Source organism: Copadichromis virginalis, linkage group LG4 (assembly GCF_057382275.1).
Source record: "Copadichromis virginalis isolate Kocher_CV1m ecotype Utaka linkage group LG4, C_Virginalis_male_GT1.1, whole genome shotgun sequence".
Lineage (NCBI taxonomy): Eukaryota > Metazoa > Chordata > Actinopteri > Cichliformes > Cichlidae > Copadichromis > Copadichromis virginalis.
This window is the reverse complement of record NC_140621.1, coordinates 32,037,364-32,060,492: the sequence shown is the minus strand read 5'-3', so window position 1 is coordinate 32,060,492 and position 23,129 is coordinate 32,037,364. Positions and strand designations below refer to the sequence as shown.

Below are 23,129 nucleotides of genomic sequence, written 5' to 3'. Positions count from 1 at the left end.
TAAGAGGAGGAATGAGGCAAAATAGTCTTCCTCTGTACTTTGAAGCGTCTGCTCCTTGTTATTGCCAGTTCCTCCACTGAAGGCAACACAAAATTCCACTGGCAAATTAATAGCAGAGTAGCATGAAAACAACCAACTGCCGCCTGTGCATTAGCAGCATCTTATATAACATTCGGTGTATTCTGGCTGCAGAAAAATCTTTCAGCTCAAGGCTCATTTCCAAGAATTACAAATGTAAACACACGGCTCATTTATTAAGAGGTCTACGGTACCGTTTCACCTGGGCCGACCTTGCACTGTTACCCCACTACAACCAAAGTTTTGCCCCAGTTTTTCAAATGCTCTTCATAAGGTCCTCACTCTGCTCTTCCCTCACACTGACCTTTTAAGGCAGACACCCTCCCTTCATGTTTCTTCCTCTTAAAAGGAAGTTTTAAGAAGGGTCTCCAGACCTCAAGGAGGACTTATTAGGTTTAAATGTAAGGATATGACCTTGCTATGTGTGGTTCCCTGAGATTACAAATGCAAGAATCTGGTGCTTTATAATAACCATCATTAATAAAAGTAAATTGAGCTTTGGTTTAACATCGTTAACAATGATGGATAATTAATAATGCTTACTAATTGGGTTTGTAAACAACTGCCTGGAAGTGGTTACGGTAAACCTTTAACTGATGTTTATAATACTTATTTTAAACTGTGGTTTGTTTCACTCACTGCTTTGTTTTGACTTTTATCTTCATATTTACCAGCTGTTTGGTGAGGTTTTTGAAAAGAAAATTGCATTTTGAGTAAAACATTTGAGTCTGGAGTGAGATTGGTCTCCCTGTCGTCTTCCTATAAACCTCCAAATAGAAATCACCTTGTGTGAATCCCTGAGATTCCAGGAGCTTTGACTAAACTGCAGTAATTGGCTGCCAGGAAATGAGAACATTAAGTGTTTCGTCCTCTAAATGGTGACGCGACTCGAGGGCTGAAAAGAGCTGAACGAATCCGGAGGTGAGAGCAAATGTTTCAGAGGTCACGGGGTCATACTCACCTTCACTCTGAACCTTCCTCAGGGTAACGGAGGGTGTAGAGATGGCTGAGGCACGGAAGTTAGCAGGCAGGGTCTCGGCAGAGTCAGAGGTCACGCCCCGCAGGTCTTTCTCCCTAAACATCTTCCTCCAGGAGGGAGAGCGGGTGAATGTCTTAGTCCCATCCTGCCAGCGAGACACATGTCGTGAGCCTTAAGATGGATCCTCATGCAAACAACCTTTGTATTCTTCATGGGTATTTTGTTTTCTTTTTTTAAAGACATATTAGCATGCTCACCTCATCGGGCCGTCTCTCAGTTCCCATGGAGATGAGGGAGTTGTACTCTTGCTCCAGGAGCTGTCTGGCCTGCAGGATAGAGGTGATGGAGAGCTTGGAGATTGATGCATTTTCAGATCAGGGCTGCTCTGCTATGCTGGCATACATTAATTCTTTGAACATGATACCTATTTTATAACAATACTGTGGATTCTCATTCGATTTTCAGTGCAACAGGAACAACCTCTGCACTTAACTCCTGACGTGTCATTTTAGACATTTTTAGACATAACAGACGTAATTCTATTTGAGACGGAGAGGCTGAGAAGATCTTTTTAAAGACAGTTATTATATTACTAATTTTCTTATATATGTTTAACTAAGTGTGCAATGGTGCACCTAATTACATACGCCCTTTTTGCATACATTTCTGCAATAGCAAGAGGAATTTTGGATACAGCTACACCCAAAACCTTTGCTACAGGTACGATAGCATAACTGGGATTGCTTTGAATGTGTGTCATCATGGCAAAATGTGGCCCTACAGACTCGTACAATCGCAGTTTAGAGTACTTTGGCTTGTGTTTTGCGATGACACAACTCACACACATATATAAACATGCTGGCATTCAGGCTCATCTTCAGCAGTCAACACTACTTTTTCAATGAACACTCGGTCCACATGGGTCGTACCACACCCAAACTTGAGCTTTTTTTTTCATTTTGATCTCAACTCCAAACTTGTAAATGTTTTGGGACTGTATCTTGGAGATGTGTGACATCATTGTGTTGACTACGTCTGTCCACTGACTTCCAGATAGAAAGATAAACACCAGTCAAAGTACTCAAAACTGCCTTTGCAGTAGTTCCCACTATTACAGCTGGGGAAAGGCATTTTTGCTTGGTTTTTAGGAATTTGTTGCCATATAAATAGAAATTCATCCATTATCACAAACACTTCAGGGTCACAGCAGGCCTGGAGCCTACACTGGGTGTCATAGGGTGAGAGGTGGGGTACGCACTGGACAGGTCGCCTGCCCATCATAGAGATACGGTGAACCATTTCTAACAGTGGCCAACTTTTTGGCTAATTAGCCTAAATTACATGCCTTTAGACTGGAGGAAGAGCCTGAAACACCTGAAAGGAAAGCACACAGGCACAGAGCGAATATACAAATTCCACACAGTCCCAGCTGGACCCAGAATCTTCCTTCTGTGATGCAACAGTGTTAACAATTCTGCCACTGTGCTGCCTGTTGTATAACTCAGATTAGGGTTAGGGTAAATACCACAGAACTGGCTAAACTTGTTCTGTCTAAAAATGGCAAATTATCAAAATCTAAAAAAGTTTATAGGGATCTTAAAGTGCAAAATATCTGATAAATTGTCTTGGACGTAGGAACAGACTTTGATGCAAAGACATTTCTCTTGATGTGCATTGACAATGAATTCACTACCTGTGTGTTCTGATTGGGGATCTGCAGCAGCAGGGCCAGGTCAGTGTAGTCAAATGTGTCGTCTAAAGCCAGCAGAGCCCCGTGGACGCCGCTCTCCCGGAGGTTGTCGGCGTACTCCTTCAGACCGATGCTCTGCACCCAGCACATCACACGCTCATTGGACCATACCATCACATCTAGGAAGAGAAAGGGAGGAGGTGAAAGGAAGGGAGGAGAGGCATTCATCTGCAAACAGAAAGCTGTCTGCACACTATTTTTAAATCTTTATTAAAACTGAAGTCACCTCCTTTAGTTTAATTTGGATACATAAACACATGCAGGGCTGCTCAGATTTATTAACCGTCTTCTGTAAGGGTCAGCGATCAGAGGAAATAATGAAACATTTGACTAACTGATTTATTTTCTGCACATGGACAACACAGGTCAGGCCTATCATCAGACAAACCCAGATTCGCTAATTTCCTCATCTGCATGATTCCTCTGGGGAGAAGCCAAGATGAACTGACTGTAAATGCACAACATGTGTTTTTCAAGGCGCAGCAGTGGGAGTGCGAGAGATTTGGGTTTGTTTAATGACCGAACGTGTTGACATTTATGTAATCATTATCCAGCCAAGCTAGAAGGTTGTGGCTTATAATCTCTTCTAGGTATGACGAGGAGGGGGGAAAAACAATGGGTGGTCTAAACACAGGAATTCCCAGGAACGTGAGAAATCAAAGAAAATAACCATTATTAAGGGTTTTTTTGTTTCACTTTTTTTTTTTACATGCCAGCGCTGATGCAAGAAAGTATTTTTATAGTTTACTTGTAAAGACTTTCCTTTTTTACATCTGCTTACTTTAAAGAGATTTGACAAAAGTTAAAAGCAGTACAGCAGCTTTCCCTGCTAAAATTCTAAAACCCCCAAACTTGTGAAGAATGGAAAGGTTTAGTCATTAAAAACTGTTTTCTAAATGTTTTAGCTTCTCAAATAGTGCATCATTTTACGGAGATTACATAATCTTATTACTCCTTTATGCAGATGATAAATTCTTATTAGTCTGGAAACCGTCCGCAGAGATGTTAGGCAGTTTGGTAAAAGGGTGCTGGCAGTGTAGACTGATGGCAGGTCAGAAACAAACATAATGTCACACTGAAACAGGGTGAAGCAGCCAAATCTGAGAAAATAATTCAGACAGAAGAAAGCTATAACTTGAACTGATCAGCCACCTATACAACATGGTGATATGACACTTAAAACAGATAAAATATCCAGGGTACCAGTGCTTGTTGCTATTTCTCTGTTTCAGACAGTAAATTGTGTGGGGTTTTGCTCTTTGCTGGGTTAACAAATACTAGAATTAAAAAAACAACAACAATTAAAAATATATACTGATCAGTATCAATATAAATATAAGGTATGAATCTTTACCTCTGCCACTGCATTTTATGTTGTTGGTTTGTTCTTTATCAGAATAACTCAAAAGATTTTGCACAGATATGCATAACTGTCATGGTCCTGGGCCATGTGGGCCCAGTATTCTTAGTTTTCATGTATTTTTGTATTTTGTTCCTTATTTAGGCCATGTTTTCTGAGTTGCCCTGTTGTGTTGTTCCCTAAGTGTTTTCCCTTCATGGCTCTTCCCCCCTGTGTGCCCTCTATGTATTTATGAGCCCTCGTCTCCCTTTGTGCTTTATTCTATGTTTTCCCCAGCCCGTTATGTCTGCGTTCTCCCCGTGCTCTCTCTCCTCCTGTTTGAACCTTTGTGTACGTCCTGCTTTACTTTGCCCATCTCCCATCAGTGTTACGTTCACTCCTGCCGTGTCTTGTTATGATTATCAGTGTCACCTGTGTTCCCCGTGTGCATCCACTTCCCCTGATCATCCCTCATGTGTATTTAGTCTGTGTTTCATGTAGCCTGTGTCGCGTCGTCTGTGTTATCTCCCCTACCCCTTGTCGTAGTATCCCAGCCATAGTTTGCATTTTGCTGTCTAAATCTCATTAGAGTCATAGTTTCCCAGTCTATGTTCAGGTTTTCCCTCAGTTACTTTGTTGTTCTTTTCTATGAGTTTTTCAGCCATAATAAAAGGCTCGTTTTTGTTGGAATCCACTCCTGCATCCTCGTTTGTGTTCGCACCTGGGTCCACCACACACCGTTCCGCACGGTCTGCCTCCGCAGACCTTGACAGTACGACGCGACCAGTATGGACCCAGCGACACAGAGAAGGGAGGTCGTTCAGACAGTGGAAGCGCTATGCTGTCAGTGGATGCAGCGTTCCGGGGAGGAGGATACGGAGGAGTTGCTTCACCCATTGCGGGTGAGCGTAACCGTGTTCCCCTGGCTGTGGGAGGCGCTACCCCCCCTGATTTCTGATTACCTCCGCACCATCCTCCAACCCCGTCCTCAGGAGCAGGCGCCCAGCGCACGGGCCGCGTCACCACCGTTCCGCTGTCACGCAACTTCCCCATCACCGCCTCCACCATCTTGCGGCTCCGGGGTGATTAAAGTTGGCTCACTGAGACTCGGACGCAACCTGGGGTCGCTACCATCCATGCCTTCGTACACGAGCCGCTCACCCTCGCCGTTTCGTTCGGACTTCGCTTCTCCAGCCTCCTTTCTGGCACGGATGTGGTCGGAGGATGAGGAGCCAGCCGTCACAGCTATCAATGTTGTGTCAACAGCCGCCGCACGTCAGCGCAGCCCGAGTCCGGGGTGTCGTCAGAGCAGTCGCCTGGGCCGGAACCGCTGGCCGAAGCCGCCTCCGAGTCCGTGTCAGCAGTGATTTTCGGCTCTGAGGAGATGTCCCCACAAATCATTGCCCGGGACATCGCTGAACGGGAGCAGGTGGTTCTCGCGGAGCTGGAGGAGAAGCTCCGGTGGGAGCCGTGGCTGACCCCCGACTGTGAGCAAGTCTTTCGGGGAACGCGCCTCGCTCTCGGGGGTCCCCGGAGTTGCCAGGGACTTCCACCGCTCACCCCGCCCGCTTCCACGGATAGAAAGAAGCGGCACTCTCGCCGCCGGCGCTCTGAGCCCCTCACAGTTCAGTCAGCTCCCTCGCAGCCACCCTCAGTTCAGTTAGCTCCCTCGCAGCCACCCTCAGTTCAGTTAGCTCCCTCGCAGCCACCCTCAGTTCAGTTAGCTCCCTCGCAGCCACCCTCAGTTCAGTTAGCTCCCTCGCAGCCACCCTCAGTTCAGTTAGCTCCCTCGCAGCCACCCTCAGTTCAGTTAGCTCCCTCGCAGCCACCCTCAGTTCAGTTAGCTCCCTCGCAGCCACCCTCAGTGCAGTCTCCAGTGCCGCCTGCAGCGCAGCCACCCTCAGTGCAGTCTTCAGTGCCGCCTGCAGCGCAGCCACCCTCAGTGCAGTCTTCAGTGCCGCCTGCAGCGCAGCCACCCTCAGTGCAGTCTCCAGTGCCGCCTGTAGCGCAGGCCCCAGTAGCTCCAGTGCCGCCTGTAGCGCAGGCCCCAGTAGCTCCAGTGCCGCCTGTAGCGCAGGCCCCAGTAGCTCCAGTGCCGCCTGTAGCGCAGGCCCCAGTAGCTCCTGTAGCCCAGTCCCCGATAGCAGTACGGTCCGCTGGTCAGCTTCACATTCAGCCAGGGGTCTCAAATCTCTCTGGCTCTGCATCAGCTCCTGCTGGGAGCTCGGATGAGCTCATCCAGGACTCCGCGGCTCCCACGCCGCCATCTACCTCGTCAGCTGGAGGGTCCGAGGGGCCCGTTCAGCCACCTGTCTCTGCTGGAGGGCCCGAGGAGCCCGTTCAGCCTCAAGCCTCGTCAGCTGGAGGGCCCGAGGAGCCCGTTCAGCCACCTGTCTCCGCTGGAGGGTCCGAGGGGCCCGTTCAGCCTCAAGCCTCGTCAGCTGGAGGGTCCGAGGGGCCCGTTCAGCCTCCTGTCTCCGCTGGAGGGTCCGAGGGGCCCGTTCAGCAACCTTCCTCGTCAGCTGGGGGTTCTGGAGAACCGCACCAGCCTCATGCCACGTCAGCTGGAGGGTCCGAGGGGCCCGTTCAGCCTCCTGTCTCCGCTGGAGGGTCCGAGGGGCCCGTTCAGCCTCCTTCCTCGTCAGCTGGGGGTTCTGGAAAACCGCACCAGCCTCATGCCACGTCAGCTGGAGGGTCCGAGGAGCCCGTTCAGCCTCACGCCTCGTCTGCTGGAGGGCCCGAGGAGCCCATCCAGCCACCTTCTGCTACGCCTGGTCCAGCCTCAGAGCCTTCGTCCGCTGCAGCCTCAGAGCCTTCGTCCGCTGCAGCCTCAGAGCCTTCGTCCGCTGCAGCCTCAGAGCCTTCGTCAGCTGCAGCCTCAGAGCCTTCGTCTGCTGCAGCCTCAGAGCCTTCGTCTGCTGCAGCCTCAGAGCCTTCGTCTGCTGCAGCCTCAGAGCCTTCGTCTGGTCCAGCCTCAGCGTCTTCAGCCTGTGCTTCGTCTGGTCCAGCCTCAGCGTCTTCAGCCTGTGCTTCGTCTGGTCCAGCCTCAGCGTCTTCAGCCTGTGCTTCGTCTGGTCCTGTGCCCACCGGGCCATGGCCAGCACGCCTGACACTGGAGAGCCGCCGCTGCCTTCCGCGCGGCCGGCCCCCTGAACTGCTCCGTCGTCTCCTTCGCCGCCGCCGCTGGCTTCCGCGCGGCTGGCCTCCGGACCAGCTCTGCCACCCGCCTGGTCGGCCCCCCGACCGTGTGACCCGTGGACTCTGGTGCCTGTGGGCTCTGGGTCGGCCCCCTGAACTTTGTTTTGACTATGGTCATGTGCTCCCGTGTTTTCTGTTGTTTATTTTGTTTCCCGTTCTGGTCCCTCCGTCCTGGTCCCCCGCCTCCCGCCCTGGGTGGGTTGTTTTCTGTTTTTGTTTTGGTTTCTCGGGTTTGGGCTGTCGGGAGCCAGCCCTTTAGGGGGGGGTGGTGTCATGGTCCTGGGCCATGTGGGCCCAGTATTCTTAGTTTTCATGTATTTTTGTATTTTGTTCCTTATTTAGGCCATGTTTTCTGAGTTGCCCTGTTGTGTTGTTCCCTAAGTGTTTTCCCTTCATGGCTCTTCCCCCCTGTGTGCCCTCTATGTATTTATGAGCCCTCGTCTCCCTTTGTGCTTTATTCTATGTTTTCCCCAGCCCGTTATGTCTGCGTTCTCCCCGTGCTCTCTCTCCTCCTGTTTGAACCTTTGTGTACGTCCTGCTTTACTTTGCCCATCTCCCATCAGTGTTACGTTCACTCCTGCCGTGTCTTGTTATGATTATCAGTGTCACCTGTGTTCCCCGTGTGCATCCACTTCCCCTGATCATCCCTCATGTGTATTTAGTCTGTGTTTCATGTAGCCTGTGTCGCGTCGTCTGTGTTATCTCCCCTACCCCTTGTCGTAGTATCCCAGCCATAGTTTGCATTTTGCTGTCTAAATCTCATTAGAGTCATAGTTTCCCAGTCTATGTTCAGGTTTTCCCTCAGTTACTTTGTTGTTCTTTTCTATGAGTTTTTCAGCCATAATAAAAGGCTCGTTTTTGTTGGAATCCACTCCTGCATCCTCGTTTGTGTTCGCACCTGGGTCCACCACACACCGTTCCGCACGGTCTGCCTCCGCAGACCTTGACAATAACAGTTTTTAGCAGAGGTGTGGTTTGACCCTGCTTCGAAGTTATCAAGATGGGAACCAAAGAATGCTTGAAAAGCTTCTTTACCCATGCAAGACATGGCACAATTGCATTTTGCATCATAACTTTACAAATACATCAAATTGAGCTTCATGTATGGTCTCGTTAGTCTCAATAAAATATCACAAACTTATCTGAATCCAGAGATTCGATTAGCGGATGCAGGTGATTTTCAGCCTTTGTAGAGCCATGCGGCTCGTGTTTATTTAAAACTGTATAAGGAGCTAAGATTCAAGTTCACACATAAACTCCGAATTACACTTTGATAATCCAGGTGGGAAGCGGCCTTTTCTGACACGTAAGCCAAACAGGAGATGGTACCAGTCAGACTTGTTCTCTGCTCAGGGACAGCATGTAGGAGGCTGTGAAAAGATGTATTCATGGTATTCACATCAGCTTGTTACGGCTGTGATAAGATTGATGTTCTATTGATGTTTGGTAGAAGTTTAAATGTTTACGACACCACCAGATTAGTGCGAGTTTCTATTCGAAGCTGTATTTAACCAAGACTGCTAGTTATTAGTTTGTGCTTGGTCCAGTTTGGTTACGATGAGCTCCAGAAACACACAGGATTTCTGCCTTTCCACAAGAAAAAATGCTTTGCTTCTTAAACTTGAGCTGTGCACGGCACATGAAATAGCACAGGCAATAAAAACCGCGGTCTAACAGATCAACAAGGTGATGGTAAAAATGCAATAAAATTAATAGTCAAATAAAACAAATAACCTGCAGTTAGTAGTCACTAAGGTATGCTTTACACAGCACAAAAGCACCACATGAATAAACGAATTAGCTGCTTCTACTGGCTCGGAGAACTGTACAATACCATCCCTCCACTGGGGCGTGAAAGGTGAGATAATGGCAGAGAAACAAGGGGTCACCTTTGTTATGGTGGGCGCTCTCCTCTCTCCTCCTCTCCAGCTCCTTGCGATCGTAATTTAGACGCTTCAGGCACATGATGCCGTAATGCAAGCTGACCCTGGGAGAGGGCAAAGAGCCAGAGGGTCAGGGGTTCAAGCAGGTTAACCGAGGAGGGCGTGTTTCCACTCTCACATGTGCTCAGAAAGCATTAACAACCCAGCACCTCTGACCCTTTCACTCCTTCAAAAGAGAACTCAGAGAAGGCCTGGAGACACACAACTGAGCTGTCAGAGTGCCATAACCATTGTCTTTTAACACCTTCAAAATTCCCTTGTCACATGCACACAAAGGTAGGAGAGTAAGAGTTTTGTAAACACGAGACGTGACAAAAGAGCATGAGTTATGAAGCCGAGCTCTACCTGTGGAAGCTGTCCACCATCTTGAGCTGTCCTCGCAGCTCTTTCTTGGTCAGGTGGTCCAGCATGCGAGCATCCACCAGGGACTCCATGAAATAGCTCCGATACTGCGGCAAGCCCAGGCTGGGCAGCCACTCGTTGCCCACCCACTCATGATTCATATCGCCATAGGCCAGTATCTGGGGGGGACAACCACAGATGAGCAACACTGATTCACGCTCGGCCTCGTATCTGATGGCGCTGCAAATGACTCACTGCTGTTAGAGATGAAATGAGTGACAAATACGCAGCATGTTGCGCGAACTTTTTTTCAAAAAGGCGCAGCTGATCCCTTACCTGATCCCAGCTGAACTCTTTCAGCTCCTGCAGAGAGAAGAGAAGAGGAAGACGAAGAGAGACAGAGCCAGAGAGAGTGATGTGGAGGTGGTGAGGGAGAGGGGTGCGGAGGTGAAGAGCAAGGTGGACGAATGGATAGATAGTGAAGGAGCAGCAGAGGAGGAAGCAGCAACAGCAGCAGCGGGAAAAGAGGACAAAAGGGAGGAACAGTGTGTTAGTGAACGGGTAATTAGTTGGAAGCAGTTCACACTGAAACGGCAACAACAGGGAGAGAAGAAGATGCTCAACACTATGGCCTGGGCCCACAGAGAGACAGAAGTACAAAAAAGAAGTACAAGGAGAGAGAGGAGAAGGGAGGGGAGAGACTCATCAACGTGATTCAGACCGGACGAGACGCTCAACATTATTCAAAATAAATAAAATAAAATAACCATGACCATAAAAGGGCAGTTTGTCAGACAGAGACAGGACGGCTGGGGCACTAACCGGGGGCTTGGTGGCGGCGTTCAGAGACTCCATCTCTGCGTGGGTCATCCACACGTTACTGGTAGACTGCAGTTATGTGAACAAAAGAAGCGAAGCAGTGAGATAAAAGATTACAAAAAATGCACACACACCACACTTCACTGCCTGTCTACAGCAATGAGTCAACACTCGAACATTTTCGCGATGCCAAAACAGCCACATCAAAAGATGTCAGCCAACCACAACAGAAGACTCATTGCCATGGTGATTTCCACGAACAAGAGGTTCGATGGGCTTATGTGAACCGATAACTAATGAATCTGCTCAGCCTGTTGGGCAAAATTGCACGATTGATCATCTTCCGCATTTCACCGTATCATTAATATGATTTCTACTGTAAATAGAGAGGAAGCCAAATGCAGAAAAGGGAAAGCCAAGAAAAACCAAAATCTGCCATTTGTTAAAAGCTCCAAAGCAGACGCCTTAAAGAAGATGGCTTTCAGCTATTTTTCACTTTATCTTGCTTGAGGAAGCGGAGGAAAAAACAGTGCCACAAATGCATGTGCGTGCAGCACTTTTACTACATTTTTCAACATCTGGTTTGTCTTTGTTGCCGAGGGAGAGGGCAAAGTTTTTGTTGCCAATGTTTTCCAGATGACAAAGGTGAACCCCGTCACTCCCAGCAGAGCCTATTTCCATTCATATCTTTATCATTTTGGACATTTATCACGTGTAGAATAGGCTTCATGTTTGTTAGCATTCATTTTTATCTGCATCTGTTTTCTTTCTTTCTCTTTCTAATCCTACATCCTACATGTCATGTGCCCCAACAGGCTATTTCTATTACATCATTCCTTATTAATATCATATATTCCAGGTCACATTTTAATTTTATGACTAGCAACTGTGACATTTGGCGCTAATTATGTGGCCTTCACAGAGACTATAATCTGATAATTTGTGCCAGTCTCTAAACAACAAACATCTGGCTCAACATTTACCTCAGACTTTAAATATGGATGCGGCAAGGCGCTACTCTGAGCAAAAAGTCTATACTCAGCAGAAAGATAGATATCCGTCCCAAATGAATACATAAATCGACATATGAAGGCGTTTAAGGTCTTAGTGTGCTCCGATTAAAGGCTTCTTTACCTTTAATTCTAGGGGGAAGCTGTCTAGACTGGGATCTTTTTATCATGAGAAAATATTCATTCTTTAAGGTAAATGAGAGTTTTAAAATAGGGCTTATAATTTTGGAGGTCCCCCCCTTTAGCCTCTAGGAGTAGGGACCCCCTACAAGATCGAACATTTTCCAATGACCCACTCATAATCCTAGATATTAGGCACATACATCTGCAGTTTCATAAGCCATTGGACCTAACTGGATTCGAAAACCCACAGCCTAAACGACTCCCATCTGTAGATATTACCAAGTTTTATGGAAGTTCTGCAAAAATGAACAAAATCCAATCTATTTATCCGTCATGCTGGGCGAAAAAGTCTAATTCTCGGGAGAAGCAGGAGGCATAAGTAATTTCACCTCTCACACTACCGTTCATGTTCCTGCTGTATATTTCTTTTGCTTTTCATTTACACGTTCATTCATTGTTTGGTTACATTTAGGTGACCAACATCACTCGAATATGTTTGATCACCGTTTGGGTTAAAGCGCAAAGTTGCGGCTTCGTGAAGCTCTGTTTTCTTGGTTACCATGGTGATGTACTTACTCTGTAAACATATGTGGTGCAGACATGAAACATATTTTGAAATGAAATACGTCCGTTTCAAAGCTGTGCTGACGGCATGGAAAAAAGGGCTTGGGTTTTTGTGACTATTTCATATAATGCCATGAGGTAGATATGCATTTTTTATGTACCAGAGCATTTTATAATTTATAGCTAATAATTTTGTGCTCCCCTTGGCTATGGACTTGTTAAATGTATGTGCAGTTTCAGAGTCTCACAGAGCGAGTGCTGGCTGGGGCAGACGGGCTGGTGAGGGACACCATCTCCTGGATGGCCAGCCGCAGTTTGAGGCGGTGCAGCGGGTTGCTGATGCCGATCTCCCTCTGGATCTCCGTGTCGGACAGGTTGGCCATGATCGCGCCGCTCTTCACGTTGGCACGGCATGCGGCGACGTACCAAGCTGGCATTCCCACCCACAGCTAGAAGGAGGCAAGGAGTGGATTAAATCAAGATGAAAGTTTCATTTAGATCTCAGTTCTATGATCACCTACCTCTAACCACGACACAACAGTAGGTCCATCCCAAGATGCAAAAGGAAGTCCTTGGCGACATGCTTCTTCCAGCAGCTCATGCCTGATAAGAGATTTAACAGAGAGATTTCTTATTTGGTGCTGTCCGATTAAAAGATCAAAATATGAAACGCACAGCATATAATTCACTGACTTCTTCTTGCTGCGGCGGTCTTTATCTGCTGGACCAAGAGTTCCCGTCTTATTCATTCCCATTGGGTCTCCAGATGCCAGGTCTTCAGAGGGTGTAGATGCTGGGAAACATACAGTGATGTCAAAGATTGCAAGAACTAGATAAGAACACTTTTCTGGCTCCGAATTCACCGAGCCAATAAAGTGTTTAGATGTAAATGCTGACAGCATGGATTACTCATGCTCAGTCAGTCCCTCCCTTATCTTTTATCAGTTTACCAAGAGAAACAGATCCATCCCGTCCAGGTTGGCCCATCCTTCCTTTTTCCTTCTTCCCAAAAAGCCGGCCGATGGAAGACTTGATGCTTTTCTTCTTGCTGGCCTTGTGGAGTGAATCTTGGCTGCTGTTGGTGCTGCTGCCATCTGCTGAGAGACTGAAGGAGAGACAAAGAAAGTAACTAAAGTTGGAAAAACAAATACACATTGAAAGCATCACGCTTGAATGCGCAGCCGTCTTACCTGCGAAACTCTCTGGGGTCATCGAGCATCGCTCCCGGATGGGTGAGGGCCATCCTGTCCAATCGCAGCGCACGAGGAGTGGGAGGAGGTGTAGAGTCAAGAAGAGCGAGGGATCGGTCATCATCTTTGCTGTTCTGGAATATAAAATGTAAACTGTATAATTTGCAGTAGATGCAAACACAAAAATTATAATTTTATGGATGTTGTGAGCTCTGCTCTGCTTAAATGTTTTGTCTGTAAATTAAAAAAATATTAGCTACTATATTCTAAGTATGTTTTTTACCTGTTGTAGCATCATTATTAATATTGCCAAGCCACAACTGTGACTGAGACTGGCCGAAACAGATTTCTTACATTTTTGCTGGATTCTAAAGTCAAATGTGACTCCATTTGTTTGACAGCTAAAGCTTGGCCCAAATTAAGTCACACGACAGAACAACGACGCCAAGCACAGCAGCAAATCCACAAAAAGAATCTACACCAAAACAGAAAAGACCGAGCCGGAGCTCAGAATGAAATGCTGTGGTGGTATCCTAAGAGCGCTGTGCTTAAATGAATGCAAACCAATATTGAGAATAAGCAACATTAATGCACAACAATGTGAGAGACTAATAAAGGCACACAGAAACTGATCACTTCATGAATACTTCAGGTTATTGCTGCTAGAAGTGGTTCTACAAGCTGCTGAATCATGGAATGTATTTTTTCACAGGACTGCACGCAGCACGGTGAAAACCTTGTTATTTACGTGACTGTAGGTCCCAACAATAAGATTCATCTTAGCCACAAATTGCTCGATTTAGACTGAATAAAACGTTTGAAGTTTTGCCTTCGAATGATTTCTGACTGCGACGTAACGGCACAAAATATATCCATTTCTAACAACTTGTCTGAAGCTGTCAGTGTCTTTCTGTGCGTTATACTCGAGAAAGTCAACTTCAGACGCTGTCCAGACCTGATTCTCTCAACTCTGTCCAACAATGATGCATGTAAACAACTAAAAAATGGAAAAAGGGGACAACAGCAAGCCCTGCTTTGAAAAACATGAGCAAAATCTACTAATCAACAACTGTTATATTAATATATCCTATTTGTTTAGAAATGTAATCCTTTTCCTGTTTTTTTTTTTTTACCAAATAGTTAAAAATTGAGATTAATGCAAGAGGAGTTCTTTGATTTTACAAGTTTAGTTGCACAGCTCACCTTTTTGACGTGAAGAGGAGCCGGAGCCGACTAGGTTTCCTGCTACAGCCTTAAAAGAGTTATTTTCCTTGGCTTACATCCAGCTTCCTAACTGTAACCAATCTTGCCATTCTCACTGAACGCCTACATAAACATGATCAATTTTCAAAATCACCACTGACAGCTTGCTTTTTGTTTATTACACCATTACTTGTAATCTATCTGCCCGTTGCTGGAACCTTCATACCGCACCACGAGTCACTTAAATCAAACTTTCCCAATCTGACATTGTTGCCGCTGAAGAATAACTAAACTTCTTGACCCCATCTGCGTGATTACTTATGCTTTATTTAAATGACTCACTGTCTGGAGGAGCTGTCTGCATAAACAGGGAGGCTGACACCAAGGTGAGGTAAAAAGGTTAACACGAACTGAAATAGGAGTTCTTCTCTACATTCCAGTCGTACCTGTCTATCGGTCTCACGGGCAGGGGAGTGAGGCAGACGAGGGGTGGAGTGCCCGGAGCTGGGGGGAGAGGGGGAGGCCAGGGTGGAGGATGTGATGGAAGTGGGGATGAAGCCCCGTCCTGTGCTGTCTCTCCCCAGGGAAGAGGGAGGGATGGGCGGACTGTCCAAAGCCACGCTGACCCGGCTCTCAATCTCCTCGGCACGCAGCTCTGTGTTCTCCTTCTCCTCCTGGATCAATCTGGGTTTTCAGGGCAACAAACATGTGGATAATATTAGAACTCAGAAAAGGGCTCCAGAAGTGTCCTGGAGCTCTAAACAAATCAGGACAGTCTTAAAGAAGTAGTTTGACGGTTTGGAGAAAAAAAAGCTTGGTAGCGTTCTTGCTGTGAAAATTGATACCATAGTCATGAATGTAGCTACAGCCAGCAGAGCAGAATTACTGGAGACAAGAAGAATCAACTCTCCTGGCTCTATCTAATAATATATCTACTGCACATATAAGCTGCGTCACTTAAGTTGGCAAATTTACTTTTCTACTTTGTGTGTTTGTGTGTGTGTAAAAAATGGCTTTGTCTAGTATTCGCCATGCTAGCTTAGCAGTTGATGGCTCTAGCTAATTATTTAATCTAGACAAATAGGCAAATTCTCCTCACTCAGACCTCTACAGGAAAGCTAATCAGTGCGTTTTCCCAAAATGTTAATTGCTGATAAGTCAAATTCAGCTGTGAACCAAACAGAACACCTTTGGGATGTGGTGAAACTGGAGATTTGCATCATGGATGTGCAACCGACAAGCGACTGTGTGATGCTATCGTGTCAATTGGACCAGAATCTCTGATGAATGTTTCCAGCGCCTTGTTGAATCTGTGCCATGAACAGAGATGGGCAATAAAGCGTTACTGTAATCCGATTACCTTTTTCGAGTAACGAGTAAAGTAAGAGATTACTATTGCTAAAACGGTAATTAGATTACTGTTACTTTCCCGTAACCACTCTGCGTTACTGCGTTACTAAAACCGTGATTTTCTTGCGAGAGTGTCTCATGACAATGACGTAAGCAAGTGCGACGTTTGTGGCAACAGCTGTGTGCAGATCAACAATGGATAATATATTGAGTGCGGGAGAGAGTATGAGCGTGCAGCGTTTAAAGCGTGGAAGTACTGACCTTACTTTGAGTTTGATTCCATAAAAAGTGACAAAAACATTAGCGTCCGCTGTTCACTGCGTGGGAAGAAAACCCCTTAACTTCCGAGCAAGCACCGAGTGCGCTACCAGGTAATGTGAAATTCACAGAGAAACTCGCGGATTCTTCAACTGACCGCTGCGGCACACCTGCACCAGGGCAAACCTCCGCCTAACCCACTCCTGCTTTACAGGTGAAAATAGAAAATAGAAGTAATCAGTAATTAGTTACTGATTACTTTTTTCAAGTAACTTGACCAACACTGGCCATGAAGAATTCAAGCAGTTCTGAATGAAAAAGGGGGTCCACAGTTGTTAAAACTAGTTCCACCTTGAGTAGGGGCAGGGATAGCTCAGTAGGTAGAGTGGTTGCCCCATGATCGGAAGGTCGGGGGTTCGATTCCCCTTAACAGCTACCCTGAGGTACCCCTGAGCAAGGTACCGTCCCTACACACTGCTCCCCGGGCGCCCAATGGCTGCCCACTGCTTCACTAAGTGAATGGGTTAAATGCAGAGAGCAATTTCCCCACGGGGCTCAATAAAGTACAATAAAGTATAGCAGCAACTGCTGCTTATGCGTCAGTGCATCCATAAACAATCTAATAATGTATTAATTCATCACTAGCAGGATCTGATTAATTCTTCCACAACTGCATTTTCTCTTCAGGACATGTCTGAGAGGTGCTGTTATGTTTATTTTTGAGGTTGTAGCAGGTGTTGGTGTGAGTCAGTCTGCAGCATGTAGGGAGGTGTTTCTCACATTCTTACTTCTCTGAATCTCTAAGCGCTCTTGGCGTTCCTTACTTGATCTCCTTATTGATGGCCTCCAGCTGTTCCTGCAGCATGATGGCCAGGGTCTGCACATCCGTCTGTCCGCTGGGTGACAGAAGCTCGGAGCCAAACCGAGCCTCCCCGTCGTCCTCATCGTCTGAGCATCCCACATCCATGCCTGGCTGGAACCCAGTCCCAATCAGAGTGTGATCCCAATCTGAGTACTGCACACACAAAGCAAGACAGGATGATTCACTACACAACGGACATCTGATCCCATTTGCAAATACCAATCATTCAACATCAAATTGAGTTTGTAGGTATATGAAATAACCCATGTGCAGAGTGCAGCATCCAAAAAAAAGGTTCATCTTTTGTATACAGTCTATGCTAGGAACATCTAATTTTGTGTATCTCAAATCCCATTTAGCTCATTTCTTGAGCTCCAGTGAGTCAGTGCTGTTGAAAATTACTACACTGTATCACTGAGCTACACCTTTTTTTTGTAAAAAAAAAAAAAAAAAAGGATCCCAACTTTCACTTTTAAACGTTTGAAGAGTGATTTCTGAAGCACCTTTTAAAATATCTCACCTTGGTAGTGTCCTCATGAGCAGAGCTCCAGCGGGGCCAGTGACGATTGCCTGCGCCTCCGGCAGAGGCATTACCGAAGGGATCCAGGTGAGTGGTGGAACCTGTTGGGAGGGACCCGCCTCCGTGGGAATACCTCAACTCCAGAGCGCTGCCTGGCAGAGAGCGACTGGAAAAATAAAAGAAGAAATGAGACACGATAAGATGAAACGATTAACCCTACACACAGCAAACAAAGTGGGGTACTAAAGCATAACATGTGCCAACTCCAAAGCTGAGATACTGCAAAACGAACATATCAATGTGAAAAATTAAAATTGTCTAATAATAGAGGATTAAATCAAAAGAGCACGGAAAATGAAGATACAGCCCAACAGTAGCCAGTCGACGTACAGCTACAAGCTGTCCAAATGATGGTACCAACCTGGAATAAGAGCCCCCAGGCCTCGCTCTCAGCTGATCCAACTCCAGCTGAAGCCTTTCCAGCTCAGCGATCAGCTGATCCTGCAAATGAAAAAAAAAAATGGTAGAGAAAAGAGGAAAATCATGTCTGCTAGCATAACCTGAGAATAAAACCTGGATGTATGGTCACCTTGTTTGCCAGCAGATCATCCTGGAGTTTCTTCATGTTGGACAGTTCCTCTGATAGTGCATTCTGGAGAAAAATGATAAGAAGTAATAAGAGTATGAGGGGAATTTCAGGAAAACCTTATTTGTTCTATCTGAGAAAATTAGTCTACTGTCTGCCACCAGTGTGGTTTTTTTTACAGGGACTCAATTTCTTGCCAGTGTTTCATTAGAATTACAGATGATCTACATATGCAGATTGCATCTACAATAACAGCAGTGCATATATAGAAATGTATGCATTAAAGCACAGATGCATGCAACTTCTTCATAACCATCTACCCATTCGGTTTCTTCTGCTTAGCCAATTCAGGGCTGCAGCTGCACTGCAGCCTATCTGAGCACTTATGAGGTGAGGCATGGGGTACACCCTAGACAGGCCGCTAATTTTAAAGGGCTAACAAAAAGGAAAAAAACGACCACTCATACCTACAGTCGATTTAGAATCACCAGTTAACCTAATGTGCATTTTTTTTAATTGTGGGAGGAAGCCAGAGTGCTTGGAGAGAAGTCTCCAGCTGGCTGTCGAATTTGAACCCCAGACATTTTACTGATTTGCTTTTTTAGCAAGAACTCAATGACCTGCATCACATGTGGGGAAAAGACATGCAGTTTTCGGTTAAACTGTGTCACTGGCTAACTTTGTCCATGTTACCTGTTCACAATAAAGTAATATTTGTCACCTATAAATGTTACGTATCTCAAAATCCAGGAGTATAATTTAAAGTCTACATTTACAGCAAACTATCAATGCTACAAGTAACAGCTCAGTAAGCATCTTACCAAGTCACTGTGCTACCCTGCAAACGAAAAGCTCCACTTTTAAGCACATTCCTTTAAACCTAATCCCACCCGGAATTTATCATCAACAGGACTTTATACCTGCTGTAAAATCACAGCAGTTTACATTTAGAAAAGAAACCTTTTTGTTTGCTGATAGTGCCAATAAAGCACAGATTGTAGATAAGAGATTAACAAAAAAATCAACCACCAGGCATTTCTAATCTGGATGTTTATGTCTATTACATGTAGTAAATCTCTGTATTTATAAATTAATGAGTTCCAGGAATAATGAAAGTAAGACACAAAAAGAGCTAATGGATGTTTGAGGCACGGCTTGGGAATGTACTCAAGTTTAAACTGGTCACTTCCTGGAGGGCAGAGAATTGAGTGAAGGTACCCGAGGCCAGGAGTTAATTTGTGGGTTAAGATAATATTTACTGCAGTTAATGCATTTCTGATTTAAAAAATCTTTGGCTGGAAACTCTTTCTGTGGTCGGAGGTGGTCACCTTTTCTTCCAGGGCAGCCATCCTCTCCTTCAGATGGAGCTGCAGCCTCTCGTTGGACTCGGACAGCAGCTTGTCCACCGTGTCAGAGAGGCGCTTGTTGTGTTCGTCATTCATCCTCTCCCTCTGCCTCGCCTGAGGGGCAGGGTAAGCGAGATGAGCGAGAGGGAAAGATTTTTAAAAATCAGTGCAGAGGCTGAGAGAAGGGAGGGGGGGGAGGAGAGTTAATAACAGGGAATCTGCTTGACAGAGGGAGAGAGAGAGAGAGAGAGAGACAACGACTTCAATCTGAATGTGCACGGTCAAATACAGGGTTTAGAAAATTAGTGCGCCTTTGTGCAGAGTAAATCCTGACAAAAGGAAAAGAGGGGGAGGATGAAAACAGAAAGATGGAAAAGCAAGCGTGACTCACTCGCTGTAGCTCCTGGTTCTTCTCCTCCAGTTGCGCCTCCATCTGTCGCAGTCGCTCCTCAAAGTTACCATGACGCTCCTCCGCCTGAGCGATTGGAGAGCAAGGTTACAGCCTGAATCATGTTGCAACACTAATACAAATTAACACAAAAGGAACAGCTTGTTGACTTATTCCTTCAATTAGTTACATGCCTGTACAGATCACAGTGTAACAGGAAAGTTTGTTTTCTTGTTTCTTACAGGACATTAATCTTATCCTTCCACGCCAGCCTTCCTGCCCGAACATGTAGAAGCAGTAGTCGTTGAAGAGGTTTGACTAATAAGAGCAGAGCGACTTCTATGCAAATTTTTTGGTATGAGGAAACCATTTTTTTACGGGAATGCAAGAGGTTAACATGCATGCAATTAAATCAGTCAGTCAGGAAGAATTTTTGCAGTGTACAGTCCTTGGCGTGCTGAGCACCCAAGGATGTAATAGCTGTGCTCACTCTGTGCCCTGAGCGGGCTTTCATCTCAGCTTGTCTGATTATGTATTGCTGCCACGGCTTGATAAAATATTTGCTATTCTTCTATCTTTTGACATCTTGTGGTTTTTTTCCCCCTACACTTTATGTGGGCGTGAATGCACACAAACATGCACTTACAAATGCTCCTGCTTGCACCTGCCTGCATGTACTCACGCATGCAACTGAGTCTCTGCATTGCTGCACATTCCAGCTCGCACCAAATTTGTGCACACACATCCACGTACTAAATTTTGTCTCTAGAAAATTTTGCTGTTTAAAAAAACACGATTGGGGATAAAAAGGCTCGCAAGACTTTGGCAAACCTGTCGGATCACTCCAAAATACACCAACAAGGGTTTACTGAGGCCGATTAGGACGTACACACCTTGTTGAGTGCAGCCACTCTCTGGGCGAGCTGGGCTTCGATCTCAGGCAGCGTCTCAGCTCTCTGCAGGGTTTGCTGCAGCTTCTGTTTGGCATCATCAAGACGCTCCTGAAGCTGCCGGTTCTTCTCTTCACTCTGCAGGAAAGCGGGATGTCAGGGAGTGCAGGTGGAACTCGGACCGCAATAGAAGATTGCCGAGGGCAAAAAGACATGTTTAAAGCCGTCGGGGGGGGAAGTAGAAAAGGCACTAATGATGCTCTTTCTGTGCCAATGCGAAACACAGCCAAGCTGCCAATCAGCAGCAGAGACATGAACACGCATGGAGATGAAAGGGACTGTTAACCTAACCTGTCTGTGGAGTGACTCCTTGCTGGCCAGCTCATTTTCCAGCTTATCTTTTATGTCATGGAGAGAAGTCGCCTCCCTCTGGGCACTCAGGTACCTGCAAACCAGACCCCAACAGAGACGTGAGTGGACGGGATTTTGGAAGAAAGGTCATCTTCATGTCAACTATAAAGAAATAAATCTACCAAAAATAATAAATATCCAGGGTAAATGCACACAATCCATTTATAAAATATGAGACTAAATGTTTAAATTTGCTCTGTATTCCTTAAAAAAATAGAGCTCATTTTATTAATAAAATTATTTATTTCATCTGTGTTTTTATTCATGTATTTTGTTTCTGGGAGGGAAAGTTTATATGACATACTTCATATGAGATTTGCATGATTTTTATAAAAATGCCAATTTTAAATGGGAAAAAGATGAATTAGGGACAAAATGCAAGGAAATTTTATGAAACAAATAGATGAATTCAAAAATTAACAAAACAAAAAATAAATGGGAACAAATAGGGGGAATGAATATGCAGATAATTAAATTCATGAATGAATCCCTACATTTATACCTAATATAGTTTAGCACATTCAATAGCTCTGAATGTTCTTTTTCGATTCTACTGTTTCTGTCTTTATAGATTTTCTTCATTGCGCTTTCCATCCTGCACTTTCTCCGTGTTGATGGACGTGGAGAGAAAACACAAACCTGCGCTCTAATGTGGTGATCCTCTCTTCCATGTCTTCCCTTTGACAGAGCGCCTGTGAAAATATGTAACCACTGTGAGAAACAAATAGAAAGGCGTAAGAGAGCAAATGGTAAATTTACAAGGAGGCGTTCTCAAAAAGATAATTCACTCAGTGTGAACTGCTATTAGTTAAGGAATGATAATGACCGGTTGATAGTTATCGCTGACAGATGTCAGAAGCACCCTGTTATGTCCAACAGAAATGAGAGTGGGGGTTGGGTGGGAGGATACAGGCCGTGGCAAGAAATAAAAGTTTGCTGATTAAACTCGCTCGACTACCTCTAATTCCAAAACGCTCCACACGCCTTTCACTCAGCTGCCAGCGCACTGACTGATTAACCGGCCCACATCCATGTGAAAAATCGCCTGCAGCTCTACCAGTGACATCACGGCTACACGGTGATTTGCATACAGCAACAGTTGCTGCAGCCACGTAAACAAACAGCATAGTAACCACAACAAAAAAGTATGAACAACATAGCTCGGAGTGTCACACCTCCTTTAGATCCCTCTGTAGTTTCTGGTTGGTCTCCTCTGATCGGGCCAGCTCCCTCCTGGCAGACGTCAGCTGCTCCTCGATCTCGCCAACCTGACAGGAAATGAAGGATACAAGGCTAAACGGGCACACATCGTTTTCTGTCTGTTAGCATTGCAGATTTGCGATATTTTGCTTGTTTTGCTAAGAGCATTTGACCTTAGGAACTCCTGAACCGAATACCTGTCTGCACATGAGGGCCAGTCGCTCTTTCAGTTGTCCCAGCTCTGACCTCTGTCTCTCTATCTCGCCCTCTCTCTGCCTGTCAATTTCGCCGTCGTCCAGGATGGAGGACGGTCCGTTGGGAAGCCTCTGAAAGAAAAGATTTACTGTATTTAATATAAAAAGGATAAATTATGATTATTAAGAATAAAACTTCCAGAGTTTATGGGTTTTCCGGGGATTTTGCTGTCGTGTTTTTTCCGCTCCAGGAAGCAAAATTTAAGAACTTAAATTTGAACTCTGCAACATTTAATTGTAGTGGAGCAAAAAGTTGTATCTGCAGAAATGTAAGATAAAAATTATAATACAATATGTTTCATTTCTATATGTTAAAGTAACATTATTGTAACATCTGAAACCTAATCTTCCACTCAGAGGACTATCTTGTGACACAGTGGTTTAAAAATGTGTGAAATGCTCTATTTTTTTAAATTCTATTAAATCGCCCATGTTTAAAAAAATGTATATATATTGTCGGTCTGCTCTGGTTATTGAATGAGAGGTGCATGTAAATGTGCAGGTTTTACAATGTGTTCATCTTTCA

At 45.4% G+C, this 23,129-nt stretch overlaps 1 protein-coding gene across 2 annotated transcripts in view; it reads right to left on the bottom strand.

The window, feature by feature from the left end:
• The window catches only part of ppfia3 (PTPRF interacting protein alpha 3), a 37,749-nt gene that overhangs the window by 3,242 nt on the left and 11,378 nt on the right, over positions 1 to 23,129 (bottom strand). The window contains exons 6-29 of one of the 2 annotated variants that reach the window (XM_085454943.1): positions 22,547 to 22,675; positions 22,325 to 22,417; positions 21,789 to 21,841; positions 21,090 to 21,183; positions 20,742 to 20,876; positions 19,852 to 19,935; positions 19,443 to 19,574; positions 18,118 to 18,180; positions 17,950 to 18,029; positions 17,529 to 17,694; positions 16,971 to 17,161; positions 14,985 to 15,222; positions 13,336 to 13,469; positions 13,096 to 13,250; positions 12,839 to 12,938; positions 12,667 to 12,748; positions 12,394 to 12,594; positions 10,452 to 10,517; positions 9,966 to 9,992; positions 9,633 to 9,808; positions 9,234 to 9,331; positions 2,751 to 2,926; positions 1,315 to 1,383; positions 1,040 to 1,202 (exon numbers count right to left, since the gene is read on the bottom strand). In XM_085454943.1, coding sequence (XP_085311069.1) covers positions 1,040 to 1,202; positions 1,315 to 1,383; positions 2,751 to 2,926; positions 9,234 to 9,331; positions 9,633 to 9,808; positions 9,966 to 9,992; positions 10,452 to 10,517; positions 12,394 to 12,594; positions 12,667 to 12,748; positions 12,839 to 12,938; positions 13,096 to 13,250; positions 13,336 to 13,469; positions 14,985 to 15,222; positions 16,971 to 17,161; positions 17,529 to 17,694; positions 17,950 to 18,029; positions 18,118 to 18,180; positions 19,443 to 19,574; positions 19,852 to 19,935; positions 20,742 to 20,876; positions 21,090 to 21,183; positions 21,789 to 21,841; positions 22,325 to 22,417; positions 22,547 to 22,675 — 2,905 coding nt within the window. Of the gene's footprint in view, positions 1 to 1,039; positions 1,203 to 1,314; positions 1,384 to 2,750; positions 2,927 to 9,233; positions 9,332 to 9,632; positions 9,809 to 9,965; positions 10,262 to 10,451; positions 10,518 to 12,393; positions 12,595 to 12,666; positions 12,749 to 12,838; positions 12,939 to 13,095; positions 13,251 to 13,335; positions 13,470 to 14,984; positions 15,223 to 16,970; positions 17,162 to 17,528; positions 17,695 to 17,949; positions 18,030 to 18,117; positions 18,181 to 19,442; positions 19,575 to 19,851; positions 19,936 to 20,741; positions 20,877 to 21,089; positions 21,184 to 21,788; positions 21,842 to 22,324; positions 22,418 to 22,546; positions 22,676 to 23,129 lie in introns of those variants that run through there. The other variant, XM_085454945.1, reaches the window with a different exon arrangement.